At 37.9% G+C, this 25,952-nt stretch overlaps 1 protein-coding gene and 1 non-coding gene across 15 annotated transcripts in view; both read right to left on the bottom strand.

Annotated features, from left to right (window-relative positions):
* The window catches only part of CEP170 (centrosomal protein 170), a 116,831-nt gene that overhangs the window by 80,013 nt on the left and 10,866 nt on the right, over positions 1–25,952 (bottom strand). For all 14 annotated transcript variants that reach the window (XM_060192044.1, XM_060192056.1, XM_060192057.1 and 11 more), the window contains exons 2-3: positions 13,731–13,876; positions 5,046–5,135 (exon numbers count right to left, since the gene is read on the bottom strand). In XM_060192044.1, coding sequence (XP_060048027.1) covers positions 5,046–5,135; positions 13,731–13,835 — 195 coding nt within the window. In that variant the 5' untranslated portion in view covers positions 13,836–13,876. The remainder of the gene's footprint in view (positions 1–5,045; positions 5,136–13,730; positions 13,877–25,952) is intronic.
* LOC132539181 (small nucleolar RNA SNORA41) lies at positions 8,021–8,148 on the bottom strand. Its single transcript, XR_009550476.1, has one exon. It is a non-coding gene; the product is annotated as a small nucleolar RNA SNORA41 (small nucleolar RNA).

Genomic DNA, 25,952 nt, shown 5'->3' on the forward strand with positions numbered 1-25,952 from the left:
ATTAGTAACAGTCCCAAAATGTGGAAGCTCAACAGTACACTTCTTAACAACTTCTGGGTCAAAGAGGAAATCAAGGAAGAAATCAAAATGTTTCGAGAGTTCAATGAAAATGAAGACACAAGCTATCAAAATATTTGGGACACAGCTAAAGCAGTCCTAAGAGGGAAGTTCATAGCTATATAAGCACACATTAGGAAACAAGAAAAGGCACAAATAAACAGCCTGATTGCACATCTTAAAGACCTAGAAGAACAACAACAAAGGAATCCTAAAGCAACCAGAAGGACAGAAATCACTAAAGTTAGGGCAGAAATAAATAACATTGAGAATAGGAAAACCATACAAAAGATCAATGAAAGTAAATGTTGGTTCTTCGAAAGAGTAAACAAAATTGACAAACCTTTAGCCAGACTCACAAAACAAAAAAGGGAGAAGACCCAAATAAATCGGATAGTAAATGAAAGAGGAGATATCACAACAGACACTGCAGAAATTCAACATATCATGCGAGGCTTCTATGAACAACTATATGCCACCAAGCTAGAGAACCTGGAAGAAATGAATGATTTCCTAGATACCTACCAACTTCCAAAACTAAGTCAAGAGGAAGTGGATAACATGAACAGGCCCATCACAGCTAATGAAATTGAAACAGTTATCAAAAATCTTCCCAAAAATAAAAGTCCTGGACCAGATGGTTTTACAAATGAATTCTACATAACTTTCAAAGAATACCTCTACTTTTAAAAGTCTTCCAGAAGATTGAAGACACTGGAATACTCCCTGCCAGCTTCTATGAAGCCAACATCACCCTGATACCAAAAGCAGACAGGGACACAACCAAAAAAGAAAACTACAGACCAATATCTCTGATGAACATAGATGCAAAAATATTGAACAAAATTCTAGCCAACCGGATACAGCAGTATATCAAAAAGATTGTTCATCATGACCAAGTGGGGTTTATCCCAGGCATGCAAGGTTGGTTTAATATACGTAAATCAATCAATGTGATCCACCACATCAACAAAAGCAAGACCAAAAACCACATGGTCATATCAATAGATGCAGAGAAAGCCTTTGACAAAATACAACATCTCTTTATGATCAAAACACTACAAAAAATGGGAATAGATGGAAAATTCCTGAAGAGAGTGGAGTCTATATATAGCAAACCTACAGCCAACATCATACTCAATGGTGAAAAACTGGAAGCATTTCCCCTCAGATCAGATACTAGGCAGGGCTGCCCACTATCACCATTATTATTCAACATAGTGTTGGAAGTTCTTGCCATAGCAATCAGTCAGGAGCAAGGAATTAAAGGCATACAGATTGGAAGAGAAGAAGTCAAACTCTCCTTATTTGCAGATGACATGACAGTATACATGGAAAAACCTAAGGAATCCAGCAAGAAGCTTTTGGAAATCATCAGGCAATACAGTAATGTGTCAGGCTATAAAATTAACATTCAAAAGTCAGTGGCATTCCTCTATGCAAACACTAAGTTAGAAGAAATTGAAATCCAGAAATCAGTTCCTTTTTCTATAGCAACAAAAACAATAAAATATCTAGGAGTAAACCTAACCAAAGAAGTGAAAGACCTGTATACTGAAAATTATGAGTCACTACTCAAAGAAATTGAAAAAGACACAAAGAAGTGGAAAGATATTCCATGTTCATGGGTTAGAAGAAATAACATCATCAAAATGAATATATTACCCAGAGCCATCTACAAATTTAATGCTATCCCCATCAAGATCCCAAGCACATTTTTTAGGAGAATAGAACAAATGCTACAAATGTTTATCTGGAACCAGAAAAGACCTAGAATTGCCAAAACAATCTTGAGAAAAAAGAACAGAACCGGAGGCATCACACTCCCAGATCTCAAACTGTATTATAGGGCCATTGTCATCAAAACTGCTTGGTACTGGAACATGAACAGACACACTGACCAGTGGAATAGAATTGAGAGCCCAGAAATGAGGCCCCACATGTATGGACATCTAATCTTTGACAAAGGAGCCCAGACTATTACATGGGGAAAGCAGAGTCTCTTCAACAAATGGTGTTGGAAACAATGGGTTGAAACATGCAGAAGAATGAAACTGAATCACTGTATTTCACCAAATACAAAAGTAAATTCCAAGTGGATCAAGGACTTGGATGTTAGACCAGAAACTATCAGATACTTAGAGGAAAATATTGGCAGAACTTTTTTCCGCATAAATTTTAAAGACATTTTGAATGAAATGAATCCAATTACAAGGAAGACTAAGGCAAGTATAAACCTATGGGACTACATCAAATTAAAAAGCTTCTTCACAGCAAAAGAAACCACTACCCAAACCAAGAGACCCCTCACAGAATGGGAGATATTTACATGCCATACATCAGATAAGAGTTTAATAACCAACATATATAAAGAGCTTGCCAGACTCAACAACAAGACAACAAATAACCCCATCCAAAAATGGGGGGAGGACTTGGACAGAATATTCACCACAGAAGAGATCCAAAAGGCTGAGAAACACATGAAAAAATGCTCCAAGTCTCTGATTGTCAGAGATATGCAAATCAAGACAACAATGAGATATCATCACTTCACTACTGTGAGAATGTCATACATCAGAAAAGGTAACAGCAGAAAATGCTGGAGAGGGTGTGGGGTCAAAGGAACCCTCCTGCACTGCTGGTGGGAATGTCAATTGGTCCAACCTCTGTGGAGAACAGTCTGGAAAACTCTCAGAAGGCTAGAAATGGAGCTACCCTATGACCCTGCAATTCCCCTCCTGGGGATATATCCTAAGGAACCCAACACATCCATCCAAAAAGATTTATGTACACATATGTTCTTGGCAGCACAATTTGTAATAGCCAAAACCTGGAAACAACCCAGGTGTCCAACAACAGATGAGCGGCTGAGCAAGTTGTGTTATATATACACAATGGAATACTACTCAGCTGTAAAAAATGGTGACTTCACCGTTTTCAGCCGATCTTGGATGGATCTTGAATAAATCATGTTGAGTGAAATAAGTCAGAAACAGAAGGATGAATATGGGATGATCTCACTCTCAGGCCGAAGTTGAAAAACAAGATTAGAAAAGAAAACACAAGTCGAACCTGAAATGGAATTGGAGTATTACACCAAAGTAAAAGACTCTGGGGTGGGTGGGTGGGTGGGTGGGGAGAATACAGGTCCATGAAAGATGATAAATGACACAGTGGGGGTTGTATTGTTAAATGGGAATCTGGGGAATGTTATGGATGTACAAACTATTGTATTTACTGTTGAATGTAAAACATTAATTCCCCAATGAAGAAATAAATTATTAACAATAAATAAATATCAAACCATAAACCGTCAGATGAAGATAAAACTAGATAAACTTTCTCAAATCAAGAAATGATGAGAAAGAGAAATGCTTTCAATGAAAGAGAGAAAAAACACTTTATATGTCCAGTTATCTACAAAATAAAAGGAACTGTACAGGGCCAAGAAGTGGCACTATAGTAAGTAGCCTAGAACTTGCAGGTAATATGGGATGCTGGGTTTGATCCCCCACATCACACAGACCAAAGTGATGCTCTAGTTTTCTCTCTTTCACAGACAGATATATATAAACCAAAATAAAAAAAGAATTATGCAGAGGTTGGGTGCAGGTCACCTAGTACAGCACATGCCTTACAATGTACGATGTATGAGGTACAACAACAGAGAACCATGGATGACACTGGGGGAACTCCATGGATGATTGAGTGGGTATTGAGTGTCTCTTTCCTTTAGCTGTTTCTCTCTCCCTCTGTCTCCATCCATCTTTCTCTTTCTCAATAAAATGAAAAAGAAAAGCTGATAAGGAAGCTGCTTAACTTTTTTTTTCTAAGAGAAACAGAAAAGGGAGGGATAGGGAGAGGGAGAGGGAAAGGGAGAGGGAGAGGGAGAGAGGGGGATTTGGAGATAGAGGGAGATGACACAGAATCAAAGCTTCCTTCAGCATGGTAGAGCCAGGCTTGAAATCTGGATAGTGCACATGGCAAAGCAATACAAGTGAGTTAATTTGCTAGTCCAAAATTTTTAAAAGTGAGAACATCTCAAAGAATAAATACAAAAACATTTTAGTGATGACTTCATTCAGAAAAAGTGTTTCACTCCACTTGTCAAATTTTATTTTTTCATACAGTATTACATACACCTTGAAGAGGTAGCAGCTAGAAGCAGTTGAGATAGATTCAGTTTGATACATTTATTTTAATAATTTCAGGAGTACAGATGAGAACGATAGCATATTTTCTTGTTTGTAGAGCCATAAGAATATGAACCAAAAGTAAGATAAATTACCTGGCCATTCAGCATTTCCTTATTCTTCAACAATGCAATTCTACTTATGGTTTAACAGAATAGTCTGTTAAATTTTGCTTGTACTCTACCAATATGAAAGAATCAAATGAAGAATCAGGAACAATTTCAAAGTACTATCACAAAAACATTTTCAGCATATGTATGAATCCAAAGAATAATGGATACTGGTATTTTCATCACATATCCTATCTGTGAATTAAACAAGTATGTTTCACTTCTTTGTACTCCGTGATAGGGGTTTTCCTCCGTTATTTGGCAACAAAACACTTTTCACCTTTACTTTCTAAAGCTAACCCATCCTCTTTGTCTCTCAAGAATACTTTTTTGCATTGTCAGAGCTGTGGTGTACTACTCTCTGTCCACATTACCCATTCAGTAACTGCTAGCTTCCAGCTCATCTATTAAAAAAAAAAAAAAAGCTAACCATTACAGACAATAACAACCAACAACCTTCTAAAGTTCTGTAAGCATATATCACCTGCAGAGTCTCACAGGAATATGTGATAGTTTAATACTTTGTTGTGTGGCTGCTACAGACCTATGGACTCAATAATAATGATTTCAGAATATAATGCAAACAAGAGAAAAGAAGATACAATTTGTAAATAATCAAATTTGCCTTCTTACTACATGAAGCAAATACTCCACACCAAAGGCACAGCTTAAACTCCCAACTTACCCCATTGAGGCTGCCTAAATCTTTCACCAAGTGCTCGTCTGCAGAGGCATCATAATTGATTACAGCATGTTGTTTATCCACGCTACGAGACTGGAAAGAATGTTTTTAAGTTAATGTACTTGAGAAAAACATCAGAACTAAAAACAAACAAAGACTTTGGGGTACATATTTTTTAGTTAACACTCTAATCAATAGAGAAGACGTTAAATTAATAGGCTAATAAATACAGGAAAATGTTAAATGAGATTTAAACTGTGTTACTACATACCTGGCACCACTCCCTATAAAGGAAAGCAGCCAAAAAAATTGCAAGATATTCTTCCTATCAAATTCATGGTTCTATTCTGTAAAAAATTTGATCAATTCACTTACTGAAGTCTATTCAATAATTTTATATGGAAATTATATGAATTATAATTTTATGTTAATTAGCTTATTGTAGAAAAAAAAAGCTGTACAGGATTTTCTTTTCAATAGTGAAAACCAAACATAAGTCATACCTAAAGGTTTTGAAAAGAGACACATTCCTGAATAACCTCAGTTAAGAAGTATTCTAAACACAGGAATTCCTGAGAAAGTTCCACATACGAAAGAGAAAATGATAATGGAGAAACAGTGGCAAGCAATATTGAAAACCTCTGCCCCGGGAGTCGGGTGGTAGTGCAGCGGGTTAAGTGCATGTGGCACAAAGCGCAAGGACCGGCTTAAGGATCCCGGTTCAAGCCCCTGGCTCCCCACCTGCCGGGGAGTTGCTTTACAAGCAGTGAAGTAGGTCTGTAGGTGTCTATCTTTCTCTCCCCCTCCTCTCTCCATTTCTCTCTGTCCTATCCAACAAGGACGACAACAAGAATAACTGCAACAATAAAACAACAAGGGCAACAAAGGGGAATAAATAAATATTAAAAAAAAAAAAAAAGAAAAAAGAAAACCTCTACCTTCAAGACTGGAGAGTCAGGTGCAAAGAATTATTCTTACCAAGAGCAAAATCACTGTAGTCTAGTAGGGAAAACTAGTGGTTAAGCAAACAGACCCTCGTGCTTCAGGCTCCATATTCCTAATTTCAACCCCCCACACCACCATAAACCAGAGCTGAGCAGTGCTCTGTTATAATAAATAAATAAATAGATAGATAAATAATATTTTAAAAAAAGATAAGAAAAACTAGTTAAGTGACTAATGACTAGAAACTTGAGGACTAGATTAAAAGATAAAAATGTCTAGGGACAACTGTATTGTAAGCCATTAATCCCCTCCCAATAAATTAAAAAATAATAAAAAATAGGTTAAAAATTTATAGGGCCATAAAAGTTCACCCAAGAACAGCCATCACATCAACAGGGACTTACACATGCATATAGTAACAGGGGATTCCAATGGAAAAAACTACAACAGTGGACTATTTATTTATAAGTCCCCAGGGAAACTCAAAGATAGCATGGGATGTAAACAAGGACTAGAGTAAACGTGCTAACCTTTAACACCTTCAGCAACACAGTAAGGAAAATATAGTCTAGGGGCTTTGTTGTGGTGCACCTAGTTGAGTGCACATTGTTACAATGCACAAGGACCCAGGTTCAAGCCCCTGGTCCCCACCTGCTGGGAGGAATGCTTTGCAAGTGGTGAAGCAGTGTTGCAGATGTCTCTGTCTCTCCCTCTCTACCACGCCACTTCCTCTCGATTTCTGGCTGTCTCTACCGAATAAATAAAATAAAGATAATTTAAAAAAATTTTAAAAAGGAAAATACAGCCTATACCACAACTAATAAAATAGTAATACAGATGTAAATTCTAGTTTAAATGATCTTTTCCAAATAATTATACCCCCAATTAACATTCCTTTGCCCATTAATTTATTTTAAAAAGGTTGGGTATTGCCTTCTGCAAAACAAAACTCTATATTAAAGTAACTGACATTAGGAAGAAACAACATGTGGTATAAAACAATCTTTCAACAAAAATTAAGCGACCATCGCACATAAACTCTTGCTTTAAGGTTTTAAAGGTTCATATTTTGGTTTATTTAAAATCATTTTCTCTAAGACGAATCACAAATTTCTGATTTAAGAGTAACTTTGTGAATATTAAGATTGCTGCCAATTTCCACAGCTTGCCTAAAATATATATGAATATATATTTGGTAAATTACAACTATATCTACCATGAAATATCTGCAAAAGCTGCTTAAACTCTATTTTGGTTTTTGTATGTGTCCCTTTACAGCTACCAAGCACACTCAGTACCAAGATTAAAGAACTTTAAGAAAAACTGTGCAAATAAGGATTCAATTCCAGGTAATCAAATTCTTGTTTCCTCTAGACTATACAGAGCCAGTAGAAAGTACATACAACTTGGTTTTTATAATTCATTTCATATTTTACTTAAAGTTTAATAATTTCTCAATAATCTCTTCCACTAAACCCTTTATTGGAAACTTCATCAAACTGCTGATTTGAATGGGAAAACTTTAACTGAGTCAGACTTAAATTTAAAAGATAATCAATTTTTATCAGGTCCTTTATTTGTGTTACTCTAAGCCTCCAGCAGGAATGGAAGACTCAAATTACCATTCCCTTACAGTGTTCTTTTTCTCAAGAGTCTATGCCTCTTCCATATTAATTTTTACTTGTATTAACTTTTTTCACTAGACTTTTGTATTATACTCTGCCTTACTTGATTTCTTCTCAAACTCTTCCACCTACTTTCTTTCCTTTTTTTCTTTTTTTAAGATTTCATTCATTTATGAGAGAGCAGAGGAGAGAGAGTACTTGTGCACACACACACCAGAGCATCACATATTCTTGAGAGTCCAGTGCCCTCCCCCAGGCCACACGCCTACTTTCTTTCTTTAATTAAAATTAAGGCTGTGCCCAAGAACACCATTTCCACTCCATGACTTTAAGTAGATACTATCCCTCTAAATCTAACATTTCACTGGGCTTCATTTTCGACTGAGGTGACATAATTGTTTTTAAGCACCTTGTTTGTCTCACACATGTCCACTTTCTATTTTGCTAATGGGGCATTTACATTGTGTAGCAGTTTATTTTCCACAGACGAATGCCACAATGGCTACAAGAAGAGTTGCAGACCAGTAGTTGTGGGATGTGACTCAATTTAAATGTCTATATATTTATGGCTAGTATAAAAATGTAGTCTTCTCAACTTTCACAAGAGAACTCTTATCTTGATATACCACTCCCACTGCTAGATCTCACAGGGAAATGATTTTGCCACTGGAATATAACCCATTTGTGACTGTATTCGCTACTTTTCCATTTCTGTCAATTATCGACAAGAATGTATTTGTTTAATATATTACTTCATTATTGCCAGCAATAGAAAGAAAACTGACCTCTGGGAGTCGGGTGGTAGAGCAGCGGGTTAAGCACAGGTGGTGCAAAGCGCAAGGACTGGCGTAAGGATCCTGGTTCGAGCCCCCGGCTCCCCACCTGCAGGGGAGTCGCTTCACAGGCAGTGAAGCGGGTCTGCAGGTGTCTTTCTCTCCCCCTCTCTGTCTTTCCCGCCTCTCTCCATTTCTCTGTCCTATCCAACAACAACGACATCAATAATAACTACAACACTAAAACAACAAGGACAACAAAAGGGAATAAATAAATAAATAAATATAAAAATTTGAAAAAAGAAAGAAAACTATCTTTTCTCCTATGAAATCACACACTACCACTCTGGATTTATTTCCACCTATAAGTAACCCACAGTCCCTGCTAGGCTGAACTATCTTCTTTATGTTTACACTCAAATTTCTATCTTCTGCTCAGATTATTCTACTCAGTTTCAAAGATTTACTTTCAGATTTCTGGTAAAAACTTCAATCTGGATATCCCTTAGAAACCTCAAATTCATGATCTGACCCCCTCTCGCACCCCCCTCACCCCCACAAAATATACCTCCCGAACCCGTTTTATTTATCCTTGTGCTAAAAATGCAAAACTGTAGATTATTTTTTCTCTCCTTTGCTTATTATATATACATCTGAAGGAACATCTAAACTCCCTCTCTCCATTTTGAACAACAAGACAATATGTTCTTTATAACTTTACTATCTCTTCCTATTTTACCATTCTAATCTCCAGTTTCTATTCTTAGGGAATAGATGTTACAGTCCATAAACTATTTACCAGCTTGTTGTGTGATCTCAGTAAAATTACAATTTTCCTTAATCATGTGTAATTAAAAGTTTTTATTTACTTTATTTATTTATTAGATAAGAGACAGAAAATGCCAAGGGGGAGAGAGTGAGAGAGACACCTGCAGCCCTGCTTCACCACTCATGAATCTTTCCCCATTGGTGGGGACTAGCGGCTTGAACCTGGGTCCTTGTGCATTGCAATGTGTGCACTCAACCAGGTGCACCACCACCTGGCCCCATTAATCATGTGTATATGGTATCTTTATTGCACAGATTTTTTTTGTGGGGGAAGGGTGGGAGTTAACTGCCCATGAATGAGAAATATCTGAAAAGGCAATCTTGCTCTGACTAAAAGTTTTTCAGTATTCTCACTCATTAAGGTAAAATCATCTGTAATGAAGCACACAAGGTCTTCTAAAATCTAGCCTCCTCTAAGTGCCAAAATCTCTCAAAAAAAAAATTGCCTTCATATCCTATAGATAAACTACAAGGAACCATGTTCATTACCTAAACAATGAATGTCCTACTATTGTCAGTACCATGTACTCATCCATACACTAATCTTTCAGAAATCACTGACTCATTTTTTTTTTCAACAGTCCAATTATTACTGTTTTATTTAGCTCATCTGTTTGTTTTCTCTATCAAAATTTCTTAACAGTCTATCCATGTATTAAATAGCAGCACTTTACTTCTTCTTCTAGCATTTGCCAGCACTTTACTTACACACATACACACATACACACACACACACACACACTGATGCCTCAGCAAACAGTGTAGTGTCTAGTACACAGTAGATGATTAATTAAGGTTTGTTGGTAAGAAAATACATGCTATTTATCCGATCTCATTAAATAATGGTGGCATTGGAAGGACCATAATTTATCCAAAACTTTAGGGAAAGTGCCAACCTCTGGTAATGCCACTTGACTCTGATGTAGGACATATAACTTGAATCTGGTTTTTGTTTGTTTCTGCCTCCAGGGTTACTGTTGCACTCCAAATCCACTGCTCCTGGAAGCTATTTTTTCCATTTTGTTGCCCTTATTGTTTATTGTTGTTGTTGTTGGACAGAGAAAAATCGAGAGAGGACAGGAAGACAGAGGGGAGAGAGAAAGACAGACACCTGCAGACCTGCTTCACTGCTTGTGAAGCGACCTCCCTGCAGGTCCCCACCTGCAGGGGAGCCAGGAGCTCAAAGCGGGATCCTTAAGATGGTCCACACACTTCACACCACATGTGCTTAATCCGCTGCGCTACCCCCAGACCCCCTTGAATCTCTGTTTTTATCCTTACATGGTTATCTTCTTTATGTGTCTGTCTTTTCTTCTTCTTCTAAAAAGATAGCAAACCATACAGGCTGGAGACCACCCTACCAACTTCACATTAACTTGGTTATATTCTCCAAGAACCTCATTTCCAACAAAGCCACACTGGTATGTAAGTAGGATATTAGAATTGTTTCTGTGATTGCCTGTGGCTTCACCACTACAGACCAACTTTATCAGACACAGAAACAGAGGCAGAGTCAGAGGGATAGACAGAAAGATGCCACAGTTCTGAAGCTTCCCACCAGACCACAGGGGCTGGTTTCAAACTTGGGTTGTGTGTATGGCAAAGCAGGGATCCTCCTACATGAGCTATCCTGCCAGCCAAGCAGATCAGGATTTTGAGATAGCTTTTTGAGACACATTTCAAATCCTAACAGTTATAAGACATATGGATATATTCTAAACTCCACATTCTGCTTCATTCGCATATGAATTCTGTAGTGTCAACATGAGAAGTGTGATTTCTCCAATTTTATTCTATTCTAGATTTTACCATTCTTAATTTTGTCAAACTCTACATGAAAAAAATATCAGTCTTTATTATGGGTCACATTTTCAACTGTTTCTTAAGAGTCAGATGGTTTTTGTTTTTAAATATTTATTCATTTATTACCTTTTGTTGCCCTCATTTTATTGTTGTAGTTATTATTGTTGTCATCATTGTTGGATAGGACACAGAGAAACGGAGAGAGGAGGGGAAGACAGAGAGGGGGAGAGAAAGACAGACACCTGCAGGCCTGCTTCACTGCCTAAAGCAACTTCCCTTGCAGGTGGGGAGCTGGGGGCTCCAACTGGGATCCTCACGCCGGTCCCTGCACTTTGCACCACCATGCGCTTAACTCGCTGCACTAGCACCCGACTCCTGAGTCAGATGGTTTTTATAGGGTAATGGGTACTAAGAATTTTACCTTTTCAGGTAATGTGTACTTCTGTAGTCCTATAGCTTTCTCAGGTTTTGTTCTGGCACTCAGTGAATTAAACATATTGTGATCCTTCTGGATATTCTTTTATACAATTTAGTTGAATCCAACATGTAAGTTAGGGCTAATTTTCCCACCAATTATTATACAAGTAGAAAGCAGTTCCCAGTTAGTAAGATCTTTCAGATATTACTTTATTGCTAAGAACACTATTTCTGACCCTGTCAGAGGTAGACACTATGCGTGCAAAATCTTTTTGAGTGTTTTTTCCTTATTCTGGGATTGTTTTTGGACTCTCAGCATCCTCTATTAACATCACAAAACTGTCAAGAAAAACTGCACTAATTATATACATATCAAGAAACAGACATCTTTATAGACATGGTTCTTTTTTTTTAAATTTATTTATTTTTTAATACTTATTTCATTTTTGTTGCCCTTGTTGTTTTATTGTTGTAGTTATTGTTGTTGTTAGTGATGTCGTTGTTGTTGGATAGGACAGAGAGAAATGGACAAGGGGGGGAAGACAGAGAGGGAGAGAGAAAGAAAGACACCTGCAGACCTGTTTCACCGCCTATGAAGCGACTCCGCTGCAGGTGGGGAGCCAGGGGCTCGAACCGGAATCCTTACACCGGTCCTTGGGCTTTGCACCATGTGCGCTTAACCCACTGTGCTACCGCCTGACTTTCTCAGACATGGTTCTTAATATCCTGTATCTCCATCTAATTCTGCAAGCACCTAAGTAGCCATCTCCCTATTTCCTGAGACACTTGTCTATTGATTGCTAAAAACTCCACATGGAAAGCACCTCTCCCCTCTGTAATGAGTAAGTTCCCCCCTATAATACTAAAATAATGGCCTAAGTCCAAGAAGTCTATATCCCAACACAATCAATACTGCCTTTTTCTCACCCCTCCATTGAAGTGCCCAGAAAAAATCTCTGTACTATTGTAGTTTTCAATGAATTACTTCAGGAGTCATTATATATGCAACTTATCCACATGTTCATAAAGCTGCATAATGGCTTTAATTATTTCTCCTCAAAACTATAAATTCTTCAATTTCAAAGTAAGAATGTACATACACATATACAAATTTCTTTCTAAACCTCAGCACTAATAATATTTTGGGGCAGATAATTCTTCCTTGTAAATGGGAGTGAGGAGAGAAAAAGTCTGTTGTACAGGCTATTAGAAGTACCCTTGGCTTCGTGGCCCATACCTACGGAATATTAGTAGCAATCACCTCTAGTTCCTCACTATTTATAACAATCAAAATGTCTCTAGATAGGGAATAAATAAATAAAATAAATATTAAAAAAAAAAAAGGGAGTCGGGCTGTAGCGCAGCGGGTTAAGCGCAGGTGGCGCAAAGCACAAGGACCGGCATAAGGATCCCGGTTCGAACCCCGGTTCCCCACCTGCAGGGGAGTCGCTTCACAGGCGGTGAAGCAGGTCTGCAGGTGTCTATCTTTCTCTCCTCCTCTCTGTCTTCCCCTCCTCTCTCCATTTCTCTCTGTCCTATCCAACAACGACAACAACAATAACTACAACAATAAAACAACAAGGGCAACAAAAGGGGAATAAATAAATAAATAAATATATTTTTTAAAAATGTCTCTAGATATTATCAAATGCCCTTGGGAAGGGATGAGATCATCCCAGTTGAGAACCACCAGATGAGCAAAATAAGTTATTTCTATTCTAAGTCCTTTTTTGTTTTTAAGAGAGACCAAATTTTATTCTAGATTGCCAAAATCTATTATTTTCATTAACTTCATTAATTTTCATAAATCCTCAAAATCTGTAGACATATTTTCTGCTATCTTACACAAAGGTTTCTTAAAAGCAGCATTTAACTTTTCTATATATAATTCAGTAAATACCAACAATTTATATTTATGATCAAACTACTGTGAAGTATCATAATTAATATTTCTAAAAGAAGCAATGAAGCTATCTTCATCATTACTTAAGTATCCACAACTAAATTTAATATTACTTCATGCTGTGCTAATTTAATAAGCTACAACATATTTTTAAAAGTGCATTTGAGATTTCTTACTCTTAGGAGTAAACTTCCCTAAGTTCTCATTTTTCAAGATGTAAGTCTCACAATTTAAACTTAAATGATCCAAGAGAGAGAAAACAATGATACCGGCAGCTATAAGTAAAAGTGCCAGAAACTTCAAATATACATAGTGGTGTTCTCTAAAGAAGTAGAAATTTATTTATATGAACGCCAGGTTTTAAGTAGACACATATAGAAGCTGATGCAATTACCTGCAGCATGAGCTCACAGTCATCTCTCCCAACAAAAATCATTTCTCGTGGCAGCCTATGGCGGGTGCCTCCACTGCTCACCAAAAACCAAGATGTTAAGCTCATTTTCTGCTTAGCTTCTAAGTCTTTGACAAGGCTACGTCATCCTGTGGAAAGACATTCAGAAAAACAGACATTCAGATCACTGGAGTTTAGTATCTATACAGCTAGCCAAATATTAAGACTGGGTCCAGAAACAGAATTCCATTCAACATTTATCTCTTACTAAGTTAATAGTACCCAGTGTAGGAAATGATATCTTTACCAAATTCTCATCAGAAAAGTAAGTTCACAGAATCTACTATCCCATTAATGAAAAATGACCTCACCATGCATCCTGAAGCCCCGCCTCTCCAGATCCCTGCCCCACTAGGGAAAGAGAGAGACAGGCTGGGAGTATGGACCCACCTGCCAACATCCATGTTCAGCCAGGAAGCAATTACAGAAGCCAGACCTTCCACCTTCTGCACCCCATAATGATCCTGGGTCCATACTCCCAGAAGGATAAAGAATAGGGAAACTATCAAGGGAAGGGATTGGATATGGAGTTCTGCTGGTAGGAACTGTGTGGAAATGTACCCCCTCTTATCCTACAGTCCTGCTGATATTTCCATTTTATAAATAAAAATTTTTAAAAAATGAAACAATTAGGGAAGTAGACATTTGCTAGACTCGAAAGATCTATGCAAAAGCTATCAAGCTTTATAGCCCTTATGCAAATGATCCTATTGCTATCTTTACCCAGTAAACACTAGAAATACTGTAAAAATAAAAGTATGCTTATTTTTTTGAGAAAGACTAAAGTCAAATGCACATTAGTTATCTGATTAAGAACAATGAGGTCCAGTAAAATTACCTTTTTGTCTACTAGTATATACCACTGAATGCATTTTCACAAACATGTACTTTTAATTTCTCTGTTCTAACACTACTTTCTCAATATATTTTTCTAGAGCAACAATTATTTATTTATTTATTTGCCTCCAGGGTTATCACTGGGGCTCAGTGCCAGCACTACAAATCCACTGCTCCTGGAGGCTATTTTTTCTATTTTGTTATCCTTGTTGCTGCCCTTATTGTTATTGTTGTTATAGCTGCTGTTGTTGGATAGGACAGAGAGAAATTGAGAGAGGAGGGGGAGACCAAGAGGGGGAGAGAAAGACAGACACCTGCAGACCGGTTTCACCGCTTATGAAGTGACCCCCCCTGCAGGTGGGGAGCTGGGGGCTCAAACTGGGCTCCTTAGGCGGGTCCTGGAGCTTTGAGCAATGTGCGCTTATCCCGCTGCGCTACTGCTCAGCCCCCCTAGAGGAACAATTCTTAAGCATTTTGTTCTTGAGATATTTTTACATACTTAAAAGGACCACAAAACATTTTGCTCACCTGAGTTATACATCTTAATAGTTAGCATATGAGACATAAAAATGAGCATTTATTGATTTTGAAATACTCAATCCCATACAACAGCTAACACTTCAATGCAAAATAAAAAACAAAAATAATCACATTAGTACTAGTTTACATTTTTAAAATATCTTTTATGTCTACCATAATATGAGTTCACTGACTACACTGCATTCAATCTGCTGTTGCTTATTACTTAATTGAAGTTATTTAAAGAAATCCTGGATACATACATACAAATAAATAATAATGTGAAAAAAATTTAATAGTCTTTTAAAATAACTATAGGTTTTTTTTCATTGATACTACACATCAATTTTGTAAGTGGCAATTTCTTTTTGTTGAATTCTTTCCCCGCCCCTACATTTTTTGGGGGGAGTGATGGTTCACAGTACAATTGTTGACCTTGGGTACAATTCTTCATCTCCCCACAATAAGTATCTATAAAACATTCTCACCCCCAACTTAGGTCCCTTTCTACTATCCTGCAGCAGGACTCCAAAGCTGCCACTTCTACCCCTTTTTCTTCCTTTCTTCCTTCCTTCCCCAGACTCCTTTGCTTTGGTACAATACACAAAACCCAGTCAAAGTTTTCAAGTGGCAGCTTCTTCAAAGTTATTAACAAAAAAAAAAAGGAAGGAGGGAGAAGCAGAGTCAAGCCACACGTAAACTAAATCCCCAAAAGCCTATTTATATAAAGAGCAATAAACCACAGCAAAACCAAAGCACACCAAGATCTGCCCAAAAGTCACAGACATCTTTTGGTGTTGGGTAAAGTGGAATGGGAGTGGAGGAGTGGAGAATGAGAGAACACATCAGGATGACTGCACAGTAAGCACTTGCCAGAGACGTATTGGTGGTCCCAATCCAGTAGAGACCAATGAAGACAGGAAAGATAACACAGGGGCTTTCTGTAGATCCCCAGACACAGGAAAGTTCCCAAGAGATGTAAGGACAGCAAGAACTTGTCTCTGGGGCAGAATAGAAAAATCATCTAAAAATTAGGGATTGTGCGTTAGAATCACTCTGTCTGAAAGCCGGGCAGTGGTGCACCGGTGTCTTAAGCGCATGTGATGCGAAGCACAAGGACCAGCACAAGGATCCCAATTCGAGCCCCTGGGCTGGCTCCCCACCTGTAGGGTGTTGTTTCACTAGTGGTGAAGCAGGTCTGCAGGTGTCTGTCTTTCTCTCACAGCCTCTGTCTTTCCCTCCTCTCTTGATTTCTCTCTGTCCCATCCAACAACAAAACAACAATAACAAAATGGGAAAAAAAAAATGGCCACCAGCAATAACCCTGGAGGCTAAAAAAAAAAAAATTAGTCTGGTCAAAAAAGCATTGGGTTAGAGAGCAGCTGCATTCATAATTGATGATTATTATTGTTGTTTTGTAAGTGGGGTAATAGAGGTCTTCTATTCCCGTTGAGTGCACAGAGAAGAAAACTGCGCTGGAGGTCTGCAGAATGAGCAGTAGGGAGCTCTCCCGCTGCTATGAGGAGCATAGTTACAGTTAGAAACCTTTCCTTGCTGCACTGATAATTGTAGGAGTCACCATAGTGCTGTTTTGTTTTGCTTCCTTTTGCTTTGTTCACCACTTTGTCCTCTATCCTCTATAGCAAGCCACAGACTCAAAACAGCCACCTGTAGTTAACTGCTTATAACAATTGTTGAAAGGAGTTCCTTCCACAAGACACAAAGAAGACAAAACCCTTAGCAAAACCGGAAGCATGAACAACAGTGTGAGAAAAAATAATCTAAAAGTAGAAAAAAATGGATAGAAACAATACAATGAAATGACAATAAGTAAAGATTATAAAGGGACCAAAAAAAAGACTATCAATCCACACCAAACAGACAAGTAAGAAAAACAACTGGAAAACAAAAATTGAATGAAAGTAAGCCATATATATATATATGTATGTATATATATCACTAATCAATGTAATATAAATGGTCTTAACGCAGCAAACAAAAGAAAAAGTGGCTAGAGGAAATACACAATCACACACACACACACACATCAATCCATCTATACTATGTATACAAGAAATTGCTATCTGATATATAAAGATAAGCATACTCAGAGGAAAAGGCAGGAGCAAGGTCTTCCAAGTCAATAGTGGACAGAATGGGGCTTCCATCAGATAAAACAGATTTTCAGCCAAAAAAAGGATAATAAGGATCAAAATGGATACTATATAATAATCAAAAGGCCAACCCAAGCAGATGGAATTATCATTAATACAGTCCCCACGTGAAGAGGGAAAGCTTTGAGAGTGATGAAGCAGTGTTGCAGGTGTCTCTCTGGGTCTCTCCTTCTCTATCATCCCTTTCCCTTTCCACAAAAGACACAAAGAAGACAAAACCCTTAGCAAAACCAGAAGCATGAACAACAATATGAGAAAAAATAATCTAAAAGTAAAAAAAAAAAATGGATAAAAACAATATAATCAAATGACAATAAGTAAAGATTATAAAAGGCTGTCTCTATTCAATAAAGATTTTTTAAAAGCTTAAAAATAATTATCATTAATAATATATGCACTAAGTAGGGGTGCACCCAAATATACAATAATATGCACAAAATAACTGACCTCAAGGAATATACTGCCAGCAAAACAATAATATTTAATTGTAAGGGATCTCAACACACCACTTACGGCAAGAAACAGATCATTTGAAGAAAAAAAAATGAGCAAAGAAGTAGAGGCCTTAAAGAAAGCAATAGCTCAGACTAACTTAATAGGTACAGAAATTCCCACCTCCAAAGCAACACACATGCATGCTTCTCACGTCCATATAGACACAAAGACAGTCTTAATAAATAGGTGAAACAGATCATATCAAGCTTTTTTTTTTCTGATCACAATAGCATCAGAGAAAAATCAAGAACAACAAAAGGAAAACATGTGAAAACTAAAAAATAAGCTTGTGAACAATACCTGATTGAATTATTTAATGAAGAAGTCAAAAGGGAAATAAATAAGTGGAGAGCAACAAAAGTGAAGAGGCAAGACAATAAATCCTATGATATGCAGCAAAAGTAACATCAGTAGGGAAATTCATCATAATACAGGCCCAAATTAACAAAGAAAAGGATCTCAAATAAACAATCTAACACTGTAATAAGAAGAGGAGCAGCAAGAAGACTCAAAAGCTAGCAAAAATGAAATAATAGAACTTAGAGCAGAAGTAAGTGAATGAGAAGCCATAAAATGCTACAAAAGATCTATGAAACCAACCCCTTAAAGGATTAGTAAGATAGATCAATGCCTTACAAGGTACCGGGGGTGGTGGGGGGAGTACGGCACCTTAGACTGTGAGAATTATGGTAGTTATGGGGGGAGGGACAACACAGAACCTTGACAGATGGTGATGTGACTTAAGTATCACATGTGGTTGAGAAATTAAACTCTGAAATCTTTTAATTTTGTAGAACACTGTTAAATCACTAACAGAAAACATGAAAATAGAAAGCGAAACAAATAAATCACAAATGAAAGAGGTAAAATTACAACCTGTACTGTTAAAATACAAAAGAGTCTTAAGAGACTGTTGTTATGAACATTTATATGCAAACAACTGGGACAACCTAAAGGAAATGGAGACATTGCAGGAGCTTCCAAGACTAAACTAGGAAGAAATAGCCTGAACAGGCCAATCACAGATGCAAAAATTCAATCAGAAAGCAAATGTCTCCCAAAGAACAAATGCCTGGGTACAGATAATCTGAAATATACAAAGAAATCATACAGCTCAGTAAAGAAAAAGCAACTCAAGTTTTTAAAAATGGGGCAAGAAAAAAATCTGAGTAGATGATTCTCTATAAAGACATAAAGATGGTCTACACACAACTGAAAAATGCTCCATAAAATAAATATCATTAGAGAAAGACAAATTAAAACCACAGTGAAATATACGTCACACTTGTAAAAATGGCTTATATCAAAAAGACTGGAAACCAGAAGTGTGGGAGAGACGTGGAGAAAAAGGAACTTTGGTACACTGTTGGTTGAAGTGAAAATTGATGCAGACCTATGTTAAATAGTATGGAAATTCTTTCAAAAATAAAGATGTAAAAAATACCTTATGTGCCTCCAATACCACTAGTAGGCATATACTCAAAGACACGAAAACATTCGAGAGGATACATGGAGCCCTGTGCTCAGAGCAGCTCTATTCACACTAGCCAAACTATGTAATCCACCCAAACATCCAAGGACTAATGGCTAAACAAAGAAATTGTGGGATAATTCTGTCATGAAACAATACAACAGAATGATGTATTAAGGTATCATATAATCCACTACATAGAATAAGTTGGCTCTATTAGGTTCAGAAAAAAAGAGAAAAAAAAACACACCCCTCCTATTATATAAATGGTCATCAGTTTATGCAATCACTTGAACTAAAACACATGTTAAGGGCAGCCTTCCTTATGAGATAGGCAATCGGTTTGGCTGACTCATCACCAGATGGCTTTACAGAGAATGAACCTCTTCTTACCTCCACAACCCCTGCTATTAGAGTAAGAAATAACCAGCCTCATTTTAGAACTCAGTCTGCACAGCTGAAAATGCTTTTCCCTTACCCTATGCTGCTCACATTTCAAGAAAGTAGTATTCATTTATGCATTCATGTGACAACATTTCTTTTGGTACCAGGAGGCATGAAAGGACAGTAATGATCACCCCGGACTTGGCTCAGTCCCTGAGTTTGGCTTAGACCCTAAACTCTTATGTTTCCTGAATAAATAGAAAGAAATGACTCTCATAAAAAATAAATGAAGATTTAAAAAACACTGGAAGGAAAATGATGTACTTTACTCCCCAAAACTGTCAACTGAACCATAAGTAAAGTTTGAGATTTAAAATTAACTAGGAGGAACAGGGCGTGGCACATTCAGTTGAGTGTGCACATTACCATGCACAAGGACCCAGGTTCAAGTCCTCACTCCCCACCTGAAGGGAGAAGCTTCATGAGCAGTGAAGCCATGCTTTAGGTATCTCTGTTTCTCTCCCTCTATCTTCCCATCCCCTCTCAATTTCTCTCCATCTTAATTAAAAAAATAACAAGTTGCAAATTTCAAAAAGTTTTTTTAAATATTTTTATTATCTTTATTTATTTATTGGATAGCGACAGCCAGAAGTTAAGAGGGAAGGGGGTGATACCGAGGGAGAGAGACAGAGAGACACCTGCATCACTGCTTCACCACTTGTGAAGCTTTCCCCCCTCCCCTGGGGGAGCGGGGGCTCGAACCCAGGTCCTTGTGCACTAAACCAGGTGTGCCACCACCCTCAAAAAGTTTTTATAATTTTCTTCTAATTTATTAGTTAGGACAGATAAACTGAGAGGGAATGGGGAGACAGGGTAGGAGAAAGACACCTGCAGACCTGCTGCACTGTTCCTGAAGTGTACCCCTTGCAGGTAGGAAGCAGGGGCTCGAACCTGGGTCCTTGTGCATGGAAACATGGGTGCTTAACTGGATGTGCCACTGCCCAGCCCCTGGCTTTTATAACTTTAAACATATCCTATTTTATTTTTTAGAGCATTAAGGATTACAGCAAAATTGATGTGGGAAATACAGAAATTTCCTGATACCTTTATCCCACCCATCTCCCCTAATTATCACTATCTCTGAACAGAGTGATACATTTGTTAACGACTGTTGAATCTATATATGCAACGGAATACTACTCAGCTATTAATTATGGTGACTTCACCTTCTTTACCCCATCTTGGATGGAGCTTGAAGAAATCATGTTAAGTGAGATAAGGCAGAAGCAAAAGGATGAATATGGGATGATCTCAGTCATAGAAGTTGAAAAACAAAAGAGCAGAAGGGAAAACACAAAGCAGAACTTGGACTGGATTTGGTGTATTGCACCAAAGTAAAAGATGCTGGGGTGGGAGGGAAGGGTCAGGTCCTAGAACATGATATGATGGCAGAGGAGGAACTAGTAGTGTGGGTTGTTTTGTTATATGGAAATGTTAAGCAGGTACAAACTATTGTATTTCATTGTGGACTGTAAGCCATTAACTCCCGCCCCCAAAAAAGAAAAAAAAATGTTGAATCTACATTGATACACAATTAACATACAAAGTCCAAAGTTTACATCAGGGATCACTCTGGCATGCTTCCATCTTACGTTATCAGAGTATTTGCACAGCCCTAACAAAAATCTTGTGTCTGAGTACTTATTCCTCCACCTAACAATCTCTTGATTTTTGGTTACTATTTCTAGTTTTGCCTTTTCCAAAATATCATGTAGTTCAAACTATATTCACTTGATTTATGACTTTTTCTTTTTCAACTTCAGCATCAATCAGCTGACAGGATGGTGATTTACAGGACTATTCTGGTCAGGAGGGTTTATTTCCACATTTAAGACAGGTGTCAGTACAATTCAACTTCCATCACACCACTTCCCTGTCTTACCATTAGGACCCTCCCCTTGGTGCTCCTAACTTCCCTCTTCTGAGTCCCCAAATCAGCTACGACAGACTATAGTTCATTGAGGTTTCACACTGTATTGTCCCTTGCTTTATTTCTTAGATTCTATGTGAGTGAGGTCATCAGGTATTCATGCTCCTTCTGGCTTATTTATCTCAACATGATTCTCTCTACTTTCACCCATGTTGTAACAAAGGAGAATGTAGCATTGTTTCTTATAGCGAGGTTGTATTCTGTTGTGTATATTATTACCATGATTTTCAAACCCAGTCATCTACTGTTGGATTTTAGAGTTCTTTCCAGATTTGGATTTAGAGTATTTTGTAGATACCTATAAATATAGGTATGCATGGATCTCTTCAGGTAAGTGTTTTTGTGTCCTCTGAGTAGATGCCAAGGAGGTGAATTGTTGGGTCATTATGGTACATCCATTTGTAATGATTTTAGTATCTCCACACTGCCTTCCACAAAGACTCAACTAATTTACATTCTCACCAACAGTGTACAAGGGTTCCTCTCTCTAAATCCTCACAAGCACTTGTTGCTGTCCTTTTGATGTATGCAATTCTCACAAGGGTGTGGTGACAGTAATACAGATATTCTAAATTTTCATTTATTTCTTTGAGAGAGAGAATACATCACGCTGGCAATGCTGAGATATTTTTTTTTTAGTTTTTTCCCTTTTTTGTTGCCCTCGTTTATCGCTGTTATTATTATTGTTGTTGTTTCTGTCGTTGTTGGATAGGATAGAGAGAAATGGAGAGAGGAAGGAAAGACAGAGGGGGGAGAGAAAGAGAGACACCTGCAGACCTGCTTCACCGCCTGTGAAACGAACTCCCTGCGGGTGGGGAGCCTGATGCTGGTCCCTGCACTTTCCGCGCAATGCTGGAGATGGAATTTGGTACATCATAAACTCAAGTACCCCTGGCACGACCTCCTGGGCTACAACACCATGCATTTAGGATTCCACCATTATCTCCTCTCACCTGCAGGGGCAAAGTTTCACTAACAGAGAAATAATACTGCACGTATGTCTCTCTGTCTATTTCTGTTTTCAATTTTTAAGAAATTCCACCTTGTCTTTTCACAATTTGACCGCTCATTTCTTTTTAGTGGTGAATAATATTCCACTGCTTGAGTATAACACTCGTTATCCATTCACCTACTGAAGGGTAGGCTATCTTTTAAGTTTTTATTAGTGATTTAATATTGATTTACAAAGTTATAAAGTAACGGGTATAATTCTACACCTTTCCCATCATCAGAGTTGTGTCCCCATTCACTCCATTGGAAACTGCATTAGCTCTCCCAAGATCACAAATATGGGTTGACTATTATTTCTATAACTATCTATGTTATATATAGTTGCCCATTTTTTTCCTATGGTCCTGCCTTTTCCTCCTTCTTTTTTTTTTTTAGATAACTTCTTTTAAAAATTTATTTATTTTTGGATAGAAACAGAGAAGTGGAGGGGCAGGAGTGAGAAAGAGAAGGAAAGAGACAGAGAGACACATGCAGCCCTACTTCACCACTCCTGAGGCTCTCCCCTGCAGGTGGGGACCAGGGACTTGAACCTGGGCCCTTGTGCACTCTCTAATGTGTGCGCTTAACACGGTGTGCCATTGCCTGACCCCACTTTCTCTTCCTTTCTAAGTAACATCTACTACTTCTGAGTGTCCTTTCCACCCCTTCCTTTTTTCTTCTTCTCCCCCACCAACCCCTCACTGAGGGATAACATAACTACTTCCAAGTTTGGGCAATTATGAAGAAAGCTACCATTTATTTTTTTTCATCACACCAATTCACAGAAGATAAGTGAATATGTTTTAAACAAACGCATACATTCAGGAATCCTATTTAACATTTCCACTAACTAAATCCCTAATAGAAAGTATTCTATTAGGGGGTCTGGTAGTGACAGCTCTAGGACAGTGCACAAATTACTATGTAAGAGAACCCAGGTTTAAGTACCTGGTTCCTCGCTGCAGAAGGAAAGCTTCACCAGCAGTCTCCCTTCCTATCTCCCTAGTAAATGTCGGTCTCTAGCAAAAAAATAAGAAAAAGGAAAAAACGGCCACTGGGAACAGTGGAGTTGCTATGCAGGCATGAAACCCAGTGATGACTCTGGTAATAAAAAGGAAGAAGAAAGAAAAGAAGGAGGGAAAGGAAGGGAGAGAGCAAGAAAAAAGGAGAAAGAGAGAAAGGGAGAGAGAAAAAAAAATTCTTAACACCAAAGTCTCCGCCTTCTGAAACCACTGAAATCTGAAAATGAAAGGAATGAAGTCTGCATTTAAATCATGGATTCAGGATGAAATATCGAACAACCATCCACTATCAAAGCAAACGGACAGGGGTCAGGTGGTGGTGTACCTGGTTAAATACACACATTACAGTGCGCAAGGACCCGGGTTCAACCTCCTGGTCCCCACCTGCAGGGGGAAAACTTCACAAGTGGTGAAGCAGAGCTGCAGATGTCTCTGTCTCTTTCCCTTACTTTTTAATTTCTGTCTCTATAATAAATAAGTAAATAAATAATTTAAAAAAGCAAATGGAAATAATTTTATATATAGTAGGAAATCTTACCACATTTAGTATGTATCAGAGACTGTTCTAAGAACATACCCACACACACATTTATAAGTACAAAATTATGTAAATTCTTAGAAAAAAAACCTGGCACACTAAGAATTACTATAAAGTGAGTTAGTTTTTTTTCTTCATTCACAATTATTTATGTACTAACATTAAGAGGGAGAGTGACGATCAAGATAGAAAACATTCCCTAATCTGACAGAAGCAAAAATAGATATACAAGAGCTAAGGAAATGAGTAAGATAACTTCAGTGACAATAGGAACATAAGGGAGAACATGGAAGAAAAAAAAAGTGAACAGTGTAAGTTTTAGAAAGGTGGTATTATAGCACAGCTATATACAAGATACTGGGTACTGTACAGCAAACCATAACAAAGGGACTTTTCAAAGTTAACCCAATTAACAAATAATGTGATGATAATATTAACTATTGATTGTCTTTTTGAACCCTAAGACAGCAGGAACCTCACATCTTCACTATAGAGCCCCTACTTCCCCCAGTCCTGGAACCCTTGGATAGGGCTCACTTTCCCGTATGCTTCTCCCAATCCATACCAAATAATATTGCATCCGCCGATCACAACCTAACCAAAGCAACGATTGCCATCTCAACATGCTTCACCTCAGTGTGTATCCAGAGACTTCACGTGTGGAATGACAACCCTTCAGCTTCATTACTCGGGTGAGACCTTTCCTTTTATAGTACACTCTAATTTCATCTCAGGTAGTTCACTTTCTAACAAAGTCCCATAACCTAGACATACACCAGTTTCTGTGAGAGAGAGCGTATGTGCACACGTATCCATAAACTACTGCAAAAAATATACCTGAAAGCAGGATTACACTAGAGTTTGCAGTGAGTACCTCCCTAACACTTCCTCTCCACTATTCCAATCTTGGGATCCATGATTGCTCAACAAATTGTTTGGCTTTGTATGTTAACTCTCTTTTCAATCACCAGGTTCCAGATGCCACCAGGATGCTGGCTAGGCTTCCCTGGATTGAAGACCCCACCAATGTGTCCTGGAGCTCAGCTTCCCCAGAGACACACCTTACTAGGGAAAGAGAGAGGCAGACTGGGAGTATGGACCGACCAGTCAACGCCCATGTTCAGCGGGGAAGCAATTACAGAAGCCAGACCCTCTACCTTCTGCAACCCTCAATGACCCTGGGTCCATGCTCCCAGAGGGCTAGAGAATGGGAAGGCTATCATGGGAGAGGGTGGGTTATGGGGATTGGGTGGTGGGAATTGTGTGGAGTTGTACCCCTCCTACCTTATGCTTTTGTTCACTAATCCTTTCTTAAATTAAAAATTTAAATAAAAAAAAAAAAAAAAAAAAGAAAGGTGGTATTTAGTCTTGAGAGGTTTAGGAAAACATCTCTGAGTAAGTGGCATACAGTTAGACTACATTCAAAAATTCAGCTCTGCTGTACAATTAAATTGACCTGGAAAAGGTAATTAAAAATACTAGTGGTATAATTTATTCTTCTAAATCCACCTCCATTTGAAGCTCTACATTTTCATCCACAGCTGTGTTTTTTTTTTTGTTTTTTTTTTTTGGATATCTACCAAGATGCTTGTTCCTAGATGCTTATTTCCATGCTCATGTGAACAAGCTCTGTGCTGGGAAAAGTTCTGCTTTACAGGATTATTTTGTAATTTCCAAATTTTACCTGTATCTTGACCCTCTTTATAAAACAAAGTGCATACTTTCAGAAGACTGTGATTTACAAC

The sequence above is a fragment of the Erinaceus europaeus genome, chromosome 6 (genome assembly GCF_950295315.1).
Source record: "Erinaceus europaeus chromosome 6, mEriEur2.1, whole genome shotgun sequence".
In the NCBI taxonomy this organism is placed as follows: Eukaryota; Metazoa; Chordata; class Mammalia; order Eulipotyphla; family Erinaceidae; genus Erinaceus; species Erinaceus europaeus.